At 38.1% G+C, this 22,511-nt stretch overlaps 1 protein-coding gene across 7 annotated transcripts in view; it reads right to left on the bottom strand.

The window, feature by feature from the left end:
* Window positions 1–1,209: 1,209 nt before the first annotated feature.
* Window positions 1,210–22,511, bottom strand: part of LOC121905173 (thrombospondin type-1 domain-containing protein 7A) — a 189,914-nt gene continuing 168,612 nt past the window's right edge. For 5 of the 7 annotated variants that reach the window (XR_006098369.1, XR_006098368.1, XR_006098372.1 and 2 more), the window contains 7 exons: window positions 17,358–17,531; window positions 13,403–13,495; window positions 11,251–11,333; window positions 9,040–9,253; window positions 7,572–7,659; window positions 7,114–7,394; window positions 2,137–2,219 (listed from right to left, as the gene is read on the bottom strand). Coding sequence is in view for 2 of the 7 variants with exons in the window: in XM_042423205.1 (XP_042279139.1) it covers window positions 2,129–2,219; window positions 7,572–7,659; window positions 9,040–9,253; window positions 11,251–11,333; window positions 13,403–13,495; window positions 17,358–17,531 (743 nt within the window). In the remaining 5 variants the exon portion in view is untranslated. Of the gene's footprint in view, window positions 2,220–7,113; window positions 7,395–7,571; window positions 7,660–9,039; window positions 9,254–11,250; window positions 11,334–13,402; window positions 13,496–17,357; window positions 17,532–22,511 lie in introns of all 7 variants that reach the window. The other 2 variants (XM_042423205.1, XM_042423206.1) reach the window with 2 other exon arrangements.

The raw sequence follows: 22,511 nt of genomic DNA, 5'->3' as shown, positions 1-22,511 counted from the left end.
TAACATATTGCTGGTTTTGGACTTTTCATGAGATTTGTTTGACAGTAAGAGGAACATAGAATAACTTATCGTTTAATCTCGACTAAACTGTATTAATGGAGTTTTTCTGTTTTCTACTACTAGACGTAAAGAAAGACAAAAATGACTCCATAACTTTATCTTTGTGTGTTTACAACCATGTCCTCATTTATTTTCAGTAATTCTTCCATACATATAAACAACCTGTACAAAATGGCTGAGCTTTCGTCTTTTTCTGCTTCTTTTTTCATTCTTTTTTTTTTTTTCACAACATAACTTGCATCATGATAACAACAATCAGCAATATCATACACCCACTTTGCAATATTCAAACTAAACATTTTCTGTGCAATACAAAATAAATGTACACATACTTTGAATTTTTTTTTTTTTCAAAAAATAAAAAATTGCTGTTATTTACAAATCCAACAACAAAAAAAGTAAACATTCTCCACACCAGTTTGCTTTTACGTTGAACTCAGCAGAAGCATGTCCTCTTATTATTAACATGTTGTATAATTTTTGTTTGTACAGATCGTTTTTTTTTTTTTAACTATATTTCACCTCATATAGTATGACTGAAAAACGATAGAGCACCTATGATACGGTTACTACATGAAAACGCTTTTTAAAAGTCTGAATTTTACTGTGCTAAGCGACCTCAGAATGAAATCTTTGTCTACATGTAGTGTTTGCTGGGCCCCATTCAAGTATTCAAAACTGTATTACAGGACTGTTAGTATTTAGTTATTGTCAGTAAGGCAGAAATGACATTTGCATGACATGAATGGTTCAAATTGTCTCAATTTTTTTTCAAAATTTCATCTTTTTCATAATTGTAGTACTGTAGGTAAAAAAAAAAAGTGAGATTTAACATTAAAGAATTAAATTTTTATGCTTTAAAAAGAACTTTTTAAAGGAGGTGATTCATTAAAAGAAGCCACCTGCTCACGTCATAGTTAAATCTTTAATTGCATCTGGGCAGAAATAAAGTGACAACACCAGACGAAATCTACGAACCACAGAAGGTACTTTTTACTACAACCAAAATGAAAAAAAAAAAAAAAAAAAAAAAAAAAAATCAGCTGTGAGAAATAAAATCTATACATATATTTACTTGAGATTCTCGCCTTTTGTTTTGTAGAACGTGACACATCTAAACATCTTTTTCTTGTCGCCGTCGTTTTTTTCCTTTCGAGTGTTCTCGTGTTGACCTTAGCTTGTTCCTCTGCTTTACGGTTTTGTCTGTGGAAGAGGCAGTGTTTTATGGCAATAGAAGGTAGAAGTCACATGTGCATATCATGCTGCACTAATATAGTGCAATGTAGTGCCTGAAACAAAGCAAGGGTGGAGGCAGGCAGGCAGGCAGGCAGTAGTTCCATGAACAACTGATTGCAGGCTACTCCTCCATCAGCATCATACAGATTGGTTTATCCCACAAACACAGGCCTGTGTGCCTCTGAATCAAGCAAAAAAAAGAAAAAAGAAAAAAAAAAAAAGAGAGAGAAGAAATGCCTCCCTTTTGTTCAAGACTGTAAAAGAGATTTGAGTCAAAACCCAGTTGAGGATTGAGAAAAAAGGAATCCAAACCTTTTTATGGAGATTTTCTCCCTCCTCCTCTTCCCTGCGGTGACTTTTGGCAACGTACGAACCGTCAGAGCATCCTAAGCCTCCAGCTACTCAGCATTTTTAGGGACAAGCAGAAAAGCGCGGAGGAAGAGTTGGTGCTTGTGCTGCCTTGTTCAGAAGCAGCTTGGTCTGTCTTCCGTACCCAGCCTCCCTTTATCTGAAACAAGTCTTTTCTTTACACAAATGCGGATGTGTAGGGGACAAAAAAAGGCATTTTCATTGAACAAGGTGGAGGTCACGAAGGCTCTTGCAAAAGAAAATGTATAAAAAACAAAAACAAACAAAGGGGGGGGGGAGTGAATGGAGCACTACTTGAAATGGTTAAACCCCAATCTGCTCTGTGCTAAGAGGATTTTCTATAATTTCTCCGCTCTGTGACGTGTCCATTCACGCTGCAAACATCCATGTCCCTCACTGTAATGGCGTAATGAAGTGGGTCTCTATGACAGGTGAAGTGCTCAGTGAAGCGTCTCCCGGAGGACTACATGTCTGTGTCCCCGTCGTAGGCGAGAGTCAGAGGTTTTAGTCGGTTGTTTTGTTGCCTCTGTCTCTGAGGTCTCTTTGGCTTTTTGCTGTGTGAAAAGATTAAAACAGTAAAAGAGAGAGTCAGAGAGGCACTTAAGTAATCTCCTGTACTCATATCTAAACTATAAACTATCACACCGACCATGTAGTTACAGCACATGATACTCTGGGTTGCAGGAAAATATGAAAAAAAAGGATTCTGATGGTTTCAAATTGGTTCCTAAATTATTTTTTGTTGTTATTTGGCAGCCAATCTAAATAGATTAGCTGTCTTGAATATTTTTATATACTGTTAAGATTGAGGTTTGATTGAAACGTCTGCTTAGTTGGTGCTTGTAAAAATTCCACGTTGCTATAAGTGGAGTTTCCCACTAGCACCTAAGGGGATGATAAACACCACCAGTTAATTACCAGTCTTTGATATTAAATGTCATAAAATCCTATGAAATAAACAAAACCAACAATGTTTCGGTCTGTCTTTCAACATTTTCTGACTTCCTGTATGTGGCCTCAAGCCCATTTGAGTCTACTGGAGACATAAACCTATACTCAATTTAAAAACATGTCACAATTTATACTTTTATCTTAAAAAATGCCTCATAAATTCCTAAAATAGTTGGGCACTGTAGTAGCTCAAACAGGAGTAAAAAGTGCATTTGTTGGGAGCTACAGTTTTTGGACAACAATGGAGCTCTGTGGCACAGAATAATAAGATAAATCAGACTTAAGCTTCACAGATAATACTTGTTACTCAGTTCGTTGTTGGTTTTGGTCTTTTCATGGGATTTTTTTTAACCCGACGCACCAGATGGTTTGTTACACAGAACCATCTGAGAAGTCGTCTTTTTAAAAACTTGTTTAGAAAAGAGCAAGAACTTTCAAAAACTACTTGGCAGGTGATTGGATGAACCATCTATCGCCATTTATTGTTTCTCACTGGTATCGCACCTAAACCACGCCTGTAGCTACCAGTGGTTCTAGGACGCTGATTGGCCCGAACCACCACCAGCACATAACTTGAATCCTGACAAGATGGATTCTCACGTAATCTCGTGAATCCAGCTGCCTCGCAAGGTCAGGATTTTTTTTGTCAGCCTTATACTTTAGAAGTTAACTTACATTTGTTTGCAGAAATTGAAAAATCCAAGATATTTCATTTTCAGAACAACTAGCTGAGCTCGGCTATTTGAGAGCTAAAATGTATTTTAAACTAGTCAGAAAACTGCGGTTTCTTTTACATGAAAACTACTATCTTCAGAGAGAATAACAGAAATGTCTGTTTGTGTATGTAACATTATAAACTACACATACAGTAGCTGCTCTGTATGGGGAAAAAGGACGACTTTATAGACCTCACAGTGGGGGTACAAGCCGTGTTAGAGCAGACTGCTTATTTTTAACCGTACTACTGTTTGATAGGCTTCAAACGAACACGGTTTGTTTTTATGAGAAAGGACACATACAGTATCTGCTCTGAATGGGGAAAGAAGACAGTTTTATAGAGCTCACAGTGAGGATACAAACTGTGTTAGAGCAGACTGATCTTTTTTAACTGTACTACTGTTTGATAGGAAAATGACAAAAGGACACTGTACGTCTGTATCTAAAAGCATTAAAGGTATTAGTAAGTTAATTTGCATGCAGACTCGACTCTGTGCACATGCCAGACATTTACTATTTTGCCCCCAGGGGGGGAAAAATGCACCTTTTTAGAGGAAAACAGCATGATTTCTACCTTTCTACTTCTCTGAGCTGTCAGTGCTGCCTTATATACAGGACGGTACAGTATTTATCGTCCTCTACAGAATGACTATGACAGACAGCAAAGCTAATCTTCTCTTATCTTTATCAAATCTGAGTTATCTCAATGTCGTATCCACAGTTTCAGTCACTTATCTGTGCGGGACAGTCCAATTAATACTTATATAAACAAGGAAAACTTTTCCCTCAACTTTTTTTCTCCCAAAGCCAGAGAACAGAGACGCAGACTGGTGACGGTCTCTCGAGTATTGAGAAGCTTCAAAAAGAAATATTCTGGAAAGACAATCAGAGGAGGACTCTGATGAAACGCTGACAAAAGTCATTACAGAAAAAAAAAACACAAAATGTCAGCAAACATTCAAACAAACAGCAGGAAAAATTCTGCTGCCACAAGAATCAGCTTGGCGCTTTGCTCTGTGGCTTTGGCAAAGTTATTCTTATCCACAAATATTGACTGAACACCACTGAGGCTGCGACTCACAATTATTTTTATCATTGATTAATCTGCCTATTACTCTCTTGATTAAGCAGTTAATTGCCTCTGAAATGTCAGAAAATTGTTAAAAATGTAGAACTGCAATGATTTATAAATTAATTGATAAAAAAAAATCTGCAACTGTTTTGATAATTGAATAATTGTTTGTCATTTTTAAGCAAATATGTCAAATATTTACTGGTTCCAGCTTCTCAAATGTCAGGATTTTATGCTTTTCTTTGTCATGCATGATAGTAAACTGAATATCTTTGAATTTTTGACTGTCAGACAAAACAAGACATCTGAATACTCTGAATGCCTTACAGGCTGTGAGCTGCATTTTTCACTATTTTCAAGCATTTTATAGAGAAAATGATTCTCTATAGTCAAGACAAACATCAGCAGATTAGTTGATAGTGAAAATAAACTTTAGTTTCAGTCTTCACAATTTCCCAAAGTGACGTATCATACAGCTTGTTTTGTCCCACCAACAGTCTAAAACCCCAAAATACCTGCATGTGAGTCAAAGAAAAGCATCAAATTCTTATATTTGAGCATTTGTTCTTAAAAAATGATTCAAACAATGAATTAATTTAAAAATACATGCAGACTAATGTTCTATTAATCAGCTAACTGCTTGATCGACCGATTGCTATTTCTAGTATTCCTACAGAAATACATGTAAAAGTCTATAAGATAATGGGAGTTCCCTTTTATTCCCTGATCCCTCTTTACGCTTTCAAATATCAGGTGAACATTTTATACAGTCTGAACATTCAAGGCTGAATACAGAGAAATAACATCAATCTGTGTAATGAGTAAAAAGGATCATGGGCTGTGGATATGACAGGAAATCAATTGGGAGTGAAATAAACAGGAATGTGTTGCCCTACTTCCTCTTTTGACCACAAGAGGGCAGCGTGACACCATGCTTCTGACATGAAGGAGGCTTCAGTGTATGTAGATTTTTAAATTTGATTTGTGGTAAACAAACAAATCCCTGCAGTAATATTGACATGTCTCCTTTTTTCTCACGAGTCTGCTGTTATTGTAGGACTGTGTACTAACTTATAGTGCAGCTTTAAAACATCTATATTACATTTATACTAACCCGTAAGTACACAACTACACAGATACACTGACATACCCACTGGGATCTAACAGCACAATGTCAGTACAAACAATCATGTTTGGCCTGACGTTGTAGTTATTAAATCCTGGTGTGAATACACAATGTGATGTGCTTGTAGTAATTTTCCACAGGCTGAGACTCCGGATGACAGAAAGTGTTACCAAGGGATACTATGCTATGCTACTATGCTAATACTCTGTGTTTACACCTGCTGCTGAAAGTGACATGACTTTGACAATGTTTAAACAGGGAGAAATCTGATATTTCAGGATCTGTTTTCAGCCACATGGAGGAGTCAGTTATTTGCTTGTTGGAGTTAAATCTAAACACACTGAGTGTATCTTTTATCTGAATTGATTTAATTGATTATTCTGGTCTTTAAGTTCAAAATAAACACAGTAAAATCTAACAGGAATGTACCTAAGTTTGCTGCAACAAAACAATGAATCAGATTATAGAAATGAGTATCTAAGACTAACAAAATAAACAGTTGATTATTTATACATACAGATCAAATTTAATACTCTGTTTACAAGTATCCACACATCCCATTTATCCAAAATTAGAAGCAATCTCTGCTGCACAAGCTCAGTCTGTAATCTTTTCTTTTTTTTTGACACCTTAAAATGAAATTAGTGTGAATATGATGTCTGTGTTTCGGTTAAGAAACCAAAATACTGTTTATTGATAACTCACTGAGGAATATAAACATGTTTTATCTGCAAAGTAAGTGTCAGTGTTTGGTTTTGTCTAAACACAAAGTAGCTGTAAAATAACTTTATCTAAATAAAAACACAGTCTGAAATGATTATTTAAATGAGCAAAAATAAACTGGTAAGAATCTGATGATGCTATTGTACAGACACATTTTATCATCATATTTACTTCACTGCAGTACTTTAGTTCAATTTTTAAGGTAGTTGTACTTATTTCAGTATTTCTATTTTGTTACTTTATACTTCTGCGTCACTACATTTTGAGTCATTTCTGATCACTATGGTTACCGGTTACTCTGGAGATTGATATTTTACATACAAAACATGTGATCAGATTATAAAATATGATGTATTGTTATAGATTAAAATCAGCCAACAGTATATACAGTATAGTAGTTGGAAAAATAACTTATAATGCTAATAATGCTGCCTGTTAATGCATGTTAGTATAGAAAAGGGCTATTTATTTTTTCTATTTAAGGGACTTTTACTTGTAATGGAGTATTTTGCAATTGTAGAATTATTACTTTTACTTAATACAAAGATCTAAGTACTTCCTCCATCACTGTCAGTCAGTACTACTCGTTACCTCTAAATATACTAAAGAAAGCTTAAAGTATAAAACAAAGACTTCTGGAGTGAACACACATCAGATATGGGTCACTTTCAATAGCAGGTATGAACAGGAGGTAAAAAATACAGATATGGTGGGAAAAAAACTCAACTAATCATCATGTTCTGGTGTGATTGTAGTTTAAAAGACTTAATAGGGACACTACAAACGAGGTAAACACTATCTATGTGGTCTACACGTTCTAAACTATCTTTAAAACAGATCCTGAGCGGTTTGTCCTCACCTGCACCAGCAACTTCACTCAGCTAGTCAGGCAGGACATGTGACACTTTAAGGAGCGGTCACAGGGAAAGGTCAAGGACTGCAGGTACTTATACTGGAGGGTGTGTTGGGGGGTTGAGCCCTCCACATCCTCATTAGCTGCTGCTGCTACTTTGAGCCAACTCTTGGCAATCGGGGCAGGTGTAAATCATCTCATGTGCATTTTGGCCCATCCAGACCGCCGTCCCATTGGCGTCAGACTCTTGGGCCTTAAGAGAGCGATGCACCTTGGCACAGTAGCTGCTGCTCTCGCAAGAGGGTGGCGTGATGACAACAACACAAAAAGACAAACAAGAGCGGTGACGTGAAGGTGGATAACGGGTGGGGAGGGGGGGTTGGTTTAACTCAGGTGGGGGAAAATGAGGACGGTTTGGTTTCATGAATGGTGATAAATAAGGGAGATAAAACTCATCAACTCACCAAGCTAGGTATATCATAGACACTATGAATATGAGGAGCACAAAGGCTCCGGCTGCTACACCATACACCCACATCTTCAGCTTCCCATCTGTGGAGGAGGAGGCTTGTCAGTTTGTCTGTCTGTTTACACTTCAACATGGCACCATCAGCCACTAAAGGCTGCAACAATTCATTCTGTGAGAGCTTGAGGAAACTTTGTCTTTTTTTTTCTTTCTCAAATAGCAAAAACATGTTTTAGTTCTTATTATAATGAAGTATAATAGCATAATAGCGTCGCTGCAAAAACAAACAAACACCTGGAAGATAAACGATACAAGGGTTACATGATGGCATGCGAGTGCGGAAGTGCCTGCTCCTGACAGACATAAACTCAATCTGTTCTGCGCTCTTGCTTTCTAAATGTTTCTTTTGCTGTCATGCGCCATCAGTCACAACGCTCTGTGCAGATGCAGTTCTGAAATGTTAATGTACCAGCAGAGTAGTTCATACATGCATCTGAGAAGATGGTTTGGATGCATCGTGTGTCAGTTTTATGTCATGCACAGTTTGCAAAGCACAAATGTGTAAAACTTAACGTTAATTAGAGCCTGTCAACACTAAATCTATTCCCGGCAAAAAAAAAAACTGAAAGTAAAGTAAACTCTGCTGTTGTCATGTGAAAACCTCTCAGCTTTATGTATTAACTTCACTTCGAGGATTACATGGTGCTCTGCAGGTTGAGAAAATTCTACAAACGCTAGGCTTTCTAAAACCTTTTCCCTTTTTAGATAAACTTAAAAAGACATGGTGGGCACTGAGAAAAATGGAGGCTGTTTTTTTTTTTTTTTATCCAGTAATGCAAGTGGAAATATTTTAAATACAAGTTCCTGACTTAAAACTTGCACATACATAAACATCCCTTCAGGTCACGATTGCAAGTGGGAGCTTTGGAAATGTGATGTTTTCCTAACCTTTGTCTTGGCAGGATAACAATTTGTTGACACATTATGACATGTTTATAGATCTCATTGGGCCAGCTATGTTTCATTTCTACTTTTTATTTTTGTAAACGATTAATAACACTGTCAGAGTAGCATTTCCCAAAATATAAACCAACCACGTCTGTATCTTTCTGACTTCCTCCACATTTCTGACTCAGAAGCATTTTAATGTGTTGGTTTTTGTAATTATGACTTGACAACTTGAAAATAGGAGCTTCTGAAGAGCACATTAAGGCATGGTTAGTTCCCAAAAACATGACAGTTAAGAGATTAAAGGTTTTCACTTGACAGCAACAAAACACCTCTACTATTTACATCTTTCTTTTTCCATTGCCTGGTACCAAATGAGTATTTTAAAGTTGTTGCATGTATGGTAGTGAGGCATATATATCAGGCGGGTGTCTTTGAATTTTTCTGAAGAGCTGCACTCAGGTAAAACCTAGCGAGGGATGTGATCTAATAGTAAACAGCGTGTCATGTGGTCTGACCTGGTCCGTAGGGCTGCAGGTACCAGGTCCGCCCGGTGCGTCCGGGCTGGATGGTGGTGGGCAGGGTGGGGTTAATGGCACGACTGGTCTTCACATCCCCCTTCTTGTCTCCCGCTGTAGGGATCTCCAGAATTGGGATGGGTGCGCACTGGTCCAGTTGCCCAGTGGGCGACAACACCTCTGTGAAGCCCTCCTCGCACATGCAGACTCCAGCCTGCAGGGGGCAGTGCAGAATCATGTTTGGTGTGAGCTCCATGTACAGTAAATCATGGGACTGTTCAGGAGTGTCAGCATGGAAGTGTATAAATCAAAGGGGGCTTTAGAGAGAGACCCTGAATGCGGGTATGGTTGGGTGGCTGACCTGTCACTGGTTGATCACAAGTTCAATCCCTGTCTGTCCTCAGCAGCCATGTGTGCTGCTGACCCATCTCCATCTCATTCATTTTAAGTTAATCTAGATAAAAGCATCAGCTTCCAGAAAAATCTAAACCATGTCAGAGTATGTTTGTGACCTGTTGGCCTCATCCCCTTATATTTACCACTAATTCCTGTTTCCAATTCTGCTAGAAAACCGGATAAACCTGTACTGCATTCATTTTTTAATCTTTATTTATTCTGGAAAGGTTCACTGACCACAAATTCTCTTTCACACAAAGTTATACACATTCACCTGGAAGCTCCACTGTACAACTGTCTAAGCAGTGGTGGAAAGTAACTAAGTATGTTTACTCAAGTACTTTACTTTAGTACAATTTTGAGGTACTTGTACATTACTTGCGTATTTCCATTGTTTGCTACTTTATTCTTCCACTCCACTACATTTCAGAGGGAAATATTGTATTTTCTACTCCACTACATTTATTTGACAGCTTCAGTTACTTTTCAGATGAAGATTTGACACAATGGATAATATAACAAGCTTTTAAAATATAACACATTGATGAAGATGCAGCCAGTTGTTTCCAACCTTTTTGGCTTTTGACGTCTTATAAAAAGCAGTGTGTAGTCGGGGTCACATTTCAGATGTCTATGAGTTGTTAACAGCTCCACCAAATAGTGATTTTTCCCTCTAAACTTCTCACATGGTTTCATTTCAAAAATGTTCAAATGATCCAATATTTCACCAAACAAAATCAAAGATTAGAGAAAAAGTCCAAAAACTGAAAACAGATTTGTGTAGAACTTTGTTTTTTCTTCTTCTTTCCTCTCCCATTAATCATTTCACGACCCCTCAAATTTATCTGGTGACCCTTTGGAGGGGCCCAACCTCTAGGTTGGGAACCACTGGGCTAAACTAGCTAATTGTATATAAAGTAGTTGAAACTAGCTCCACCTCCAGCAGCTACAACAGTAACATGCTGCTCTAACACTGATGCTTCACTATTAATAATCTAATGATGTCATGTATAATAATATATCAGTCAGAGGGACAAAATGAGTATTTTTACTTTAATACTTTAACTACATTTTGCTGATAATACTTATGTACTTTTACTTAAGTAGGACTTTTCATGCCAGATTTTAATTGTAATGCAGTATTTTTACATCGCTGTATTGGTACTTTTACATAAGTAAAGGATCTGAATACTTCTTCCACCACTGTATCTAAGTCTGATCTGTTGGCAGTAAGCAGTTCCACCAGACCAGCTGGGGATTAGGTGCCTTGCTCAAGAGACACTGGTAATGAGGGAGGTGCAATTGCTGCTGATTGACTTCTCAACTCAGATTTATTATACTTGGTAATAAACTTGCTCCTCAGCAGATCAGTTTGAGGTTATAAAGTCTTTACCAGCCACTACAGCTGACTGCTGTGTCCAAATTGTTTTTTAAGAAATATTCTTTCTACTAACATGGACATACTTTGAGATTTACCAGCTGCTGTATCTGGTGGATAAAAACTTATCTTACCGATTTCGATACAGCTCAGTTGAGTGGCACTACAGAAAAATAGGTTTTACATCTTCATGCTGCCATCATTTTATTCCCTGCTGCGTTCAAATTAAATTCTGGCAGCAGTGTGTCACAGTGAGTACAGACACTGCCATTTATCTAGAGGACCTGTGCTATCAGGTTTATGTTTTTTATTCTGTTTACTGTTTTTATTGTGCATTTTTGTCTGTAAACCAAATTTTCTCTCTACAAGATTTTTTTTTTCTCTCCGTTCTTTATTTTTCGGTTAAATTGGTGATACGAGAACAAAGAGCAGCTTACCTCACTACAGAAAGACTTCGGCATGAGACAGGGAGGGTCACAGGACCTGTTGTCCACTGGAGGGTTCATAGGAGGACAACCTCCTGTGGGTGAAATGACAATAGAATCAAATAGAGTACACAATGGGCCTCATTCACAAACTGTGCATACAAATCTGTACTTAAACCGCGCGTACGAATGTTTTAAGCAACTCTTACCTGAATTTTTTCTTACTCTGCGAACAAATTTAGAACTGCTGTGGACCATGCATACGTACATATTATAAATGTCCCACAGTCTTAAAAAAATGATATTTATTCAGTGTAAACAGTATATTAAAACCACAATTATTTAAAAAATGATTTGGCCTAAATATACAACATTTAAAAGTGTGAAATTGCTAATAATACACAATATATTTACAAATTATAAAAGTAATAACTAAGATGATGTAATCCATAAATAATCATCATAAATGTAATGAAATTATGAATATATTAAAAATGTCCTGTTAACCACTTTTAGATGATAATAGCTTATATATCAGAATTTCCATATTGGAATGTGACAGCGATTAATTTGCCCCATCAGGCCGTTGTGGACAGAGACGAAACACGATGTGCAGCAGTAGAGATTTATTTAGATTAATTCCACAGATCTATACTTTTATTTTGTTACAGACTTTTATTTTGGTAGTGGTGCAACAGGTATGCAGGCTGTCTACAGGATTCACAATCAGGCTCCCAACAGTTGATGACATGTTTACCAGACAAATCTGCCTTTTCTGGCTTCTACCTCTGAAACAATTGTTTACATTTCACTATCACTGTCACTCACGCTGCAATGATTGACAGCTCTCTCCACTGCTGCACCGCTCCGACATAGCTTTCCTTATATAGAGAAACGGGGGCGTGGTGGTATGCTAATTACCGATAGCGGGCACTCGCCTGTCGATTTATAATTCTGCATGTGTCATGAATTCGACAGAAATTTTGCACTTATTTTGTGCACAAAGTAAGAACATTTTACACAAACATATTAGTGAATGAGGCCCTCAAGACTGATATTTTCATTTAAAAGGCTGTTATTACACATCCTATATGTTAAACCATCTTTTCTTATTAAAAAAAAGTATCTATAACTCAATATAGCTGATGAAGCCGGGGTTACTTTTGGACAACCACATGTTTCTGTGTTGAATGGAGGCTCCCATCATCCACCACCTTCACTTCTTATAGAAATAAGCCCCCAGTTTTTACAGAACAGTGTTTTATATTTCTGACCTCCTACATAAAACTGCCACCAATGTTTTAGACTTACTGTTGAGCTTTATAGCTGCTGCAAGCTCTCAGTTTCTTACTTTCATGGTAGCTTTAGCCGCACTATTTATTATTCAAAACATAGAGGGGCAATGTTTCACAACCTTTTTGGCTTAAAAATACTACTACTAATAATACATTTTATTGTAGGGGCTTGTGACCTCTCATCACCAGTTGTATGTCCACCAGTTCTGACCAGTTCTACCAAAAGTGATTTCATGTCTTTTTCTGTTTTATTTGGATATTTTTTTAGAGATAAAACAATTAGTTTATTAGTAGATTCAATTCATAGGCAACCATTTTGATAATTGATTTATCATTTTAGTCATTTTTAAAGAGAAGCTTCTCAAATGTGAGTATTTGGTGGTTTTCTTTGTCTTTTCTGATGTTACACTGAATATCTCAGTCCCACAAGAAAAAAGGCAAACATCAGAGTAAAGTAAGTAAGTACCCTTAGGAAAGTATGAGAAATACAAGTACTGCATATAAAATAGAAAATCACAGTAAAAATATGTAGAATATATTCTAAACTGAAAAGAGCTATTAGAGTTTAAAATTAAGAGAATGGAGTGTACATATATTGACAATATGTGTGCAAATGTTCATAGTGTAAACATTAAACATAATTAAACATAATTTTTTGTGTAGCAAAAATGTGTTGTCTGATTTATTATTTTGTTAATCATCTTGCGACCCCTCGTGGAGGTCGAGGCCTCAGGTTGGGAGTCACTGGTGTCGGGAACACAGAGAAACTTTGGGATTCAAGTATTTAACAAGTAAGTTGACCCAAAAACTCCCAAAACTTGTAAATACACTATAACGTGAGCTCCACTATAAGACCCAGAGTTCCTTACCGGTGACATTGAGTCCATCTGAGCGTTGACACCAGATAAGCGGACGAGTGGAGTTTTGACTGCTGAACCATTTGTATTCGTAACATTCACCCCCTGAGGAAAAAAACCACAAAAAACAATCAACATCTATAAAGACTGTATGGTCGGAGTCTACGTTGAGGACCATGGTTCTCACAGCACAGTGATGGATTAATAAAGCAGCTGCTAAGTTATGGTTGTATAATAGGCTGCTGTCATATAATATCACTATCAGTGTGTCTTCACAGAGGGGTCCAGTTCAATGTTTTAATCTTCAGTAAGAGCTTTTGCTTAATGACTTTCTATCAATGCTATTATGACTTTATCAATATCTCCATCAGTGCAGTAAATGACCATATTTCCCTACGGAGTCCCGTGTAACCAATCATCAGTCCAGACCATTCGGCTAGCGTAAATGAACAATTTAACCTTGAACAAAAGAGAGAGCTATTCTCCACAGGCCTGGGGTACAGTATCACTGCTGCAGTCAATGGCACAGCTCCATCTGCTGCTTTCACCAGACAATTTGTCTGAGGCTCAGACGACTTCACCCTTTATGCTCTTCACTTTACTCATTTCTTTTCCTTGGTAGAGCTGAAGTTTTTTCAAATGTGTTAAGTTATCATTGAATCACTCTCTTCAGCCGACACTTCCCACCATCTTTTACGAGTTTTTCTACTATAGAAACATTTTCTCAAAGGAGGAACTACTCTAGAAGCAGAAATAGAGTCAGTAGTAGTGTTAGAAAAAGTCACAGCTTTTTGAAACATAACTGAGAACCTCTGTGAGGGCTAAGAATGGATGTAGCTGATTTTCAAGCCTATTAAATGAAAGTAGATTCATTATAACCATGATGTTATAACTGGACTACATTCATTTAGCGTTTTAATACCAAAACAGTTTGCAGTGTTCCTATCATGCACCAACGCACATGCTGGCATTGCCTCCATGCAAGACCTGGTCATCGGGAGCAATTGGAGTTTAACGTCGTGCTCAAGGATATTTAGACAGGAGAAGTTGGGATCGATCCAATCTACCTCCTGAGCCTACGTTAAGCTGGTTAGCTAGTGAACCTGCTGACCTTTGAACATCATATCTATGGTCAGAAATGAGTGAAAAGTCTTTGGCATTCATACATTTATGTATAGTTTGAGTTTTTTCTTTGCCATTCGTTCTGTAAGATTGTAAGAAAGTTACTGGGGTGTGATGGACCTTGTGTTTCACTTTTTAGCAACACTGGCACCAACAGCTAGTCAAAGTTTACATTTATCTAACGAAATATCTCAACATCTACCAAATGGACTGTCACAAAACTTCATATAGCACATTTCAGCAACAAGGCAATTCAAAGTGCGTTACATAAAATATTAGAAGCATCGAGACAAAGTGCAAAATAAACACATTATAAAAGGACATTTAAGTACAATTAACAGTCATTAAAGAGTTAAGAGAATAGAAAATAAAAACAAGCTAAAATAGAATAAGACAGTGCAGTGTAAGAAATGAATAATTACTAGATTTAATCAAAGGCTGCTGCAAACAGAAAAGTGTTCAGCCTGGATTTAAAAGAACTGAGAGTTGCAAACATTTATGGTTCGTAAATTAGATGAGCAGAACGACTGGCAACGTGTAACGCTTTACTTTCATCAGATTCTAGGCTATGTTCATATGAAGCATTTTACTTTACTATAGTTGTACTTTCTGTTGTGATGTTGAATAAATTAAGGTAGGGAAGCCGCTCTTACAAGGAATAAATTCAATCACTTATGACTGATGGGATTCACATGAATTGTGTTTCTAAGAACAGACTTGTTGAATGTGAAAGTCATTTTTCATGCAAGTATTTGATCTGTTGTAATATCATAAATCTCACAAGGGAAGATTGAAACAAAACATAAGTCTGAGGTAAGAAAAAAATAAAAGATCCTCCCCTGCTCTCCCAAAACGTTCAGACTATCATTCCCTCAGCAAAAAGAGAAATTACTATACCCTCCTCCATTTCTTAACACCCGTCCTCCCCTGATAATCATTGTACATCCCTTATACTAACTTACATTTTAACCCTCCTGTTGTCCTCGGGTCAATTTTGACCCAGGAGGATAACAGGTGTCATTATGTGCTGTCATCAAAAAAATTGAAATGGTTTCAAAACAGTATTCTGACTAAGAAATTATGAATTATTTTAACTATAGTTGAAATCAGAGGAAAATATGTTGATAGATTATGGCAGACTGTTATATGTAAAAGTTTAGTCAGGATACTCAAAATTGACCCGACGACAACAGGAGGGTTAAAAAGATCATGTTTTGTTTGGTTATCTCTGCTTTTAGAGTACCTCTGCCTGAAAGAAACACTTGTAAAACTAAAACAATAAACCTGCGTCTCAACTATATATTATATACTATGTAATACTACAACAAGTACACTTTATGCCACTGTTGACACTGCAGTAATTGGAGTTATGAATTGTACCGATTTTACTACCTGGAATTGATGATGAAAATACACACCAAGGGATGTCAATCACTGTGACTTTAAACCTGCATTTATTGATTTTTTTGGCAACATTTAGCAGCGCTATCATTCATTTGAAGTCATGTTTCTGGCCACCTTATGAATGAATATTCACTCTCTTTCTACCTCTGTTTTGGTCTCTACAAAGATTGATTAGTGCAGCTTTAAACTACTGCCAATTTTCAAATTAAAAAAAAAACAAAAAAAAACGAGAAAAATGTTTGATTAAGGATTTATTTTTATGTTCCTAAAGCTGTCGGGCATACGGCCACGATTTTTACATTTCTTCTAGCGGTGAGCAGCTCCTTTGTTGCATTTTTGGGCTGCATTGAGGGACAATAGTGTTTCATTAACAGCACTCCAGCAGCATGCGAACCAAAATCTAGCAATTTCAATCTGCATGTTGGCATTTTTAATACTTCATATTTTTCATTGTGATTACACTGTAGAAACAAAGCATGGTTAGAATTACTATACAGTAAAGTGTGCACCTGGGACACAGCTTTGGTTTTGTTTTTCTCAAATGAGCCTCACATCAAACTGCTCTCTCTCTCCCTCCCTCCTTCCCCAGCCTCCCTTTCTCCGTCACTGCCTTCCCTCTCTCCCTGCCTCCACTCTCTCTTCCTCCTCCTCCGCCTTCACTGGTCTTGGCTGAGCCCACCCGCCCCCCCTTCCCATGTGCCTTGAGAGATGCTCTGAAACCAGGTCAGGCTGGTGAAGACTGCTGTGGGGCCGTGAACGGTAGTCACAGAGGGAGGAGAGGAAGAGTGGGAGGTGAGGGAGGAGGAGATTTTGTATATGTTTGTGTATATGCTTGTATAAGGTGGTGGTGATTCAAAAACCAGGCTAAATGAGCATGGGGGGGTTTCCTCCTATCTGACCCAGAGTCCAGAGAGTGAAACAAAGTGATAGTAGCAGTTCAGGGTTTGGTTTCTTTCAGTCATGTTTTGGACTTGGTACCAAGGTGACACAATGGTTAGCACTGTTACCTCACATTTAGAAAAGCTTCATTTGATACCCCCCAATCCCTTCCTCATAAACTCATTTTCTCTCTCTGAGTTTCTTCTGATATTCCTCTGACAGTCCAAACATGCACGTTCAGTCGGATAGACGACTGAACAGCCTGCAGGTTTGACCCTGAATGTAAGTGTCTTTCTGTGTTAGCGCGCTGATGCACTGACAAGCAGTCCATTGTTTTTCGCTGCCTTCCGCCCAACAGACGCTGAGACTGACTTTCAGTTCCCTGTGATCATGCATATTAGGAGAACGCCGGTAAAGAAAATGAATAAAAGAATCAAAGTTTGAGTCTGGCAGCTTGCTGCGAGCTAATTAGCATGCACCGAAAGTTCGCTTGTCAAAGGGAGTTTGCTTCTATTAATTTGTCAAACTGTCTGGCCTTGAGGAGGTTGAAGCTGTCACTCACCTGTGCAGGGCTGAGACTCCCACGCCTGGTCAGGACAGAGCTGCAGATTTTCAGGCTCCTGAGCTAACACGGCTCGTGAGCGGGCCTGAACCGAACCGAAGTCCACGCCGGCCCCTTTGACGCAGATGCTGACACACGAGCTCCAGTCTGACCACTCCATCAGGTAGCACTCACCTGCAGTGCAGAGGAGACAGGATACACTATTGGGACCGCTAAAGTGGTTTTGGTGAGGAAACTCTCTACTGTCCACATGTGGTGATGAAAGCATCTTGTCAAAATCTTTCAACTCAAGACATCTTGTTGACATTACACATTAAAAATGCAACCGAGATGTAATGAGCATTTCTTTACTGAGAAGTTTTGACGGTTTAGGGACTGCCAATAAGTTTCAGAATGACAAAAAACAAATAAAATTCTGAACAATAACATCCTACTTCCTCCTTGCAAATAAATTGTTAAATTCATGAATAAATAAATAGTTGCACAAATAGGCTGAACACAAAACATATCGTAAATGAAAGAGAATTAAAATTCAATTAACATGGTGATCACAACGACACTTAGGGCGAGCCTTAAACCATAAAAAAAAGCCTTTATATTCACACCTCAGGGTCAGGTGTGCTACAGGCGGCTCAAACCGGCAGACTGAATAAAGTCGTAGCACAACAGCTAAACCCACATATTCAGCTCATTCAAAAGCAGCTAGAAATTAAATCCTTACAAATTAAATTCTTCACTGGTATTTGTTCCGTGTGGACTTTTGAAATAAAGGCCCGATGACCTGTGCAGCATTGCTAGGTCTGGCCTTAAGCCATATCACAAATCTTTTAATTTCCTGTAAGCCAGTGTGCAGCCTCTGATCTTTAGAGAGGTTGGACCTTCTGGCTCTTCGAAAAGGTGATCAAGGTTTTACCATCAGGACCCCTTTTTGCTTTGAAAAGACCTGTCTGAGGAGCTGTGGCTGGCAGGATTGGTATTATCTCAGGATTTACATCTAGATTTGATGTATTTTATTTCATTTGTTTTAATTCACTGTTATTTTATTTGACTGTTAAAGTGTATTTAAGTTACGCAAAAAATATCTGCATTGCAGTTTTAGTGTGGGTGTCCCTGGTAGAAATCAGATCTTCAGCTTTGGCAGTGCTAAAGCAATGTTTCACTTATTTATCTATGGATGAGAACAGTTTAATCTGGGTGAGATGTTAAGGTATGCGGCAGAGATGCGTTCAGAATACAGATTTACATATCGTATCATGTGATGCTTGAGCTCCTTTGAAGAGTTTCAGGAGGAGGAAGGTGTGAGTTTGAGATGCAGGTCGGGTTGGTTTTGATCACAGCTGACAACTGCAGCTCATCAAACAACAGGGGAAATTGAACACGGGTCAAAGGTGGCAGTGCATGAAAGTGTTTGAGTGTGTGTGTGTGTGTGTGTGTGTGTGTTCATGCAACCTCTCAGAATTCCCAATTTATCCCCAGCCATGTGCAAACAGCCCTTGAATTTCCTCCCAAATGACACTATAGTACATCCCTGCGCAGAAAACAGTCTGTGCTTTTGATTGCTGTTTGATACTTCAGTGCTCCTGCAGTTTGGCAAAAGGGGTTGGACTGACTTGTTATCTAGGGCAACGTTTCTCAGTGTTTTCCATCTCAGGGACCAGCAGACATCTGATGAGGTTTTTTTTTTTTTTTGAAAATGAAAAATGAAAAATCTGCCAGTGGAAACACGTGCCACACACTTGAAATCTAAAATAAATCCAATTCGTAGTACTTTTGAATGAGTTTCGGGTTGAAAAAAGGGATAACATTTTTTTCTCCCCTATACAGTATCTTAGAGATATTGAATCATGAACGATCAATGATAAACCAAAATAGACACATAGCACTTTGGAAATGAACTCGACGTTTGTGTTTTGTCTTTTGGCAGAAGCAAGTAACAATAATTCTCCCTTCAGGGACCGCTGACACTGAAAATAACAGATTTATATTTAAGCTGCACTGTGTGAAAATACGCCCCTCTTATCAGGCTGAATCATAAATTGGAGGTTCAGTCTACCATCTTTTTCTTATTGAAATGTTGCCATTTTTCCCCAAAGGAAATAGCGATGTTAGTAGATATGAACTCCAGTATGTGCAGCATAACATCGAGGGTGCGGCTTCACAATATGAAGACGGATGTTGCAGTCGTGGGAGGGGCAGTAAAGTGTTGCAGCTGCAGACCTGATGGACAGAGTCCAGCAGCGGTTCGGGCAGAGCTCACCTGTCTGTCTTCTCTGCTCTACACTGCAAAGCTACATCAAACCCAGCAGCCGATAAGCCTCTGTTACAAAACCTGACAACAACTCATCAGACCCAACCTTTGAAGTGATAATCCAATCTGTGAGATTCTCTGTCTTTTTTTTTTGTATCAGTGGGGGTTGGGGGTTGACATCTTTGGTGCTAAGCTGGTGTTGTGCTGTTTTTGTGCTGCAGCGCTGAGCCCCATCACCTGTCAATCAAAGTGTGGTCAACAGTCTACTGTTACGTCTCTGCCCATGTATTATTGTGTTGGTAAAGGCTAAACATCCACTTCTTCTACTTAATGCTGTTAATGCAGCTGCAATGGAAGATCTGCAATACCTGCTTTGCTATACAAAAGTTTTCATGTGTAGACTATACCCTAAATCAGCAGTCTCAAACAACCATACCGTGAGACTATTTCATGAGGTCCCCCAAATGTTTAAACTTTTTTTATTACATTTGGCCTGGAAACATGTATATGCATTTTTTTTCTATACTTTTTCTCCTTATTTTAGATGAATTATTAAATTTTCTTCTTTTTTCCCCACAATTTGTTTATCAAGCCTAACTGTGCAACTTGTCAACACTTTATCTATGACCAACAACACTCAGTTTTATCACAGAACACCATAATGTCGACCTGGAGCACAGACTGTGTCAAGACAGGTGGACAATTAATTGCTTTTTCATTGAGTTTAATGTAAGTGCTGCCGGTCTCATCTGAATGGAGAAAGCTGCCAGGAGTACAATCTCAAGTAGCATTACTCTCCTAAACATCTGTAGCAGTTGGCAAATTATGAGGGACAGGAGTGGAGAAAATAGTTTCTCAGCTATGGGGTGCATATAGTTAAAATTTACTGTGCCATGTGTTGAGTTAGTCTCCCTAGGAGAGAACGAATTTGAAACATTTGCCCCAAATTCTCACATAAAAGCTGTTATTTCAACAGAGTCTCATGGCAAGAATGAACAAATAAAGGCCAGTTGCCTGATAAATTGCACTGGTGATTAACTGTACTGTAATGGCTCACATAGTAAATCCAGGATAATGTATATTTCCATTAGTACAACACGTTATATTCACCAGTCAGCTGTTCTGAGTGTCTTTATTAAAAAAGAGATACTGTCCTTACTCACTAACTTACTTCCAATTGCTTCTACTTTTTTCAAGCGGTGTTAAGCTACTGTCAATGAAACTCAATACTTAATGCAGATATTTCACATTAAAAATGAAGCAGAAAAAGACAGAAGTGCCCTTGAGCTTCTGGAAAGTGTTTAATGTGAAACATCTGCGCAGGATGTGCTGAGTTTCATTGACAGAAACATCCCTCTGAATAAAAAAATGGCAAAGTAGAACTGACTGCAAGTAATTAGTAAGAGTATTAGTATTAATAACAGCACTTCTGTTAAAAAGAGACACTCAGAGAGCAGAGCATTGAGTCTGAAATGGCTTCACTGTTGTACTGAGGGATGATGATGCTGTAAAATGTACATTCTGAATGTATCAAGACAACATGTAAACATGAAGGAAGCTGAGTTTGCATTAACGCCAAATAGCATCGACGGCAAATTAAATCTGGAGCAGATCAGATAATCAGGGAGCTGTCTTATGAAAATATGATCAAAATTATTAAAACATTAATAAGGAATAAAGGCACAGCTCTCTCTGTATCTGAGGTAAATGAAGAATTTACCGTAAGCTGAATCACTGTTGTTTCCCTGTTAATCAGTAACACAGGTCAGGAAGAAATGTACTCATGAAAATGTTATTGATTATGTCTTTAAAAGCCAGAAAGCTGTCCACAAAGAAGCAGGGAGTTCACTGGTCTCCTGAGTGTGAAGAGTGATGTTTTTAAAGGTGGAGTTGGCGTGTGAAGGCGACCGTGGAGGATGGAGGGAGATGACGCCTGGCAGTCAACTGAAAGGAAAGTCTGATACGCCGCTGATTTTAAGATTCTTTTTACATTATGTAGTGAAAGCGTATACGTGGTTATTTTAGACTTGAACTTCCAGACTGTTTGGTTACTTTGCTATCCAGACGGCAATAAACCACTGAAGGACTTGCAGTAATAAAAATGAAAATGTGCATCTGTGTACTGCATAATGTTAAACAGCTTTTGCCTTGCATGGTCATATATCATGTAAATCACAACAGATGTCCAGTCAGGACCTAAGCATTCACCGAAATAAAAAAAAAGTCATCCTGTGCAGGTCAGTTGTGCACTAACACTGCCAGGTTTGGGGGTTTGCTGCTCGCTGGGGCTACCCATGCTGAAAATATGTGCACACATGGCGCACTAACAAGCTTTGGGTGGAGGCATCAACCAAATGGCACATGGCATCATTCTTGTTTTAGGTTTTAGTTCAACATTTCGCCTGGGTCTGCTTAACAATTATGCATGTGTAGTTTAGATGGCAAAAATCACACAAGGCTTTAAAATTGTGTATAAAACACAAAAACTAACAATCAATTGACCTGAAAGTAAAGGATTGATGTTCCCTAAACTCCTCCACTGACCTGTCCAATCATAGCTCAGCAACCATGACTAGAAACGGTGGGGCTGTCAAGCAGTGTGCATGGGACTATAGTAAGAATGATGTGCTGTATTTTAAGAGTTTAGAAGGTGATGTCTTTTTTAAATCACCTTTCCAAAATAAAAACACAACAGCAAAACTGTAAGAAATGGATTAACTGCTCTAACGTAAACTGCAACTATTAGCTTACTAGCTAGTAAACTAGTTACCTCCACGGCTAAGGGCCATTTCATTAGCTAATGTTTAATTTGTTTGTGGGGTTAGAGGTAAGATTAAAAAAACAAAACAACAACATGCACTGCATGATGGTCCTGAATGCTACCATATCAGAGTTCATGGTAACGT

The sequence above is a fragment of the Thunnus maccoyii genome, chromosome 10 (assembly GCF_910596095.1).
Source record: "Thunnus maccoyii chromosome 10, fThuMac1.1, whole genome shotgun sequence".
In the NCBI taxonomy this organism is placed as follows: Eukaryota; Metazoa; Chordata; class Actinopteri; order Scombriformes; family Scombridae; genus Thunnus; species Thunnus maccoyii.
This window is presented reverse-complemented; position numbering and strand designations above follow the sequence as displayed.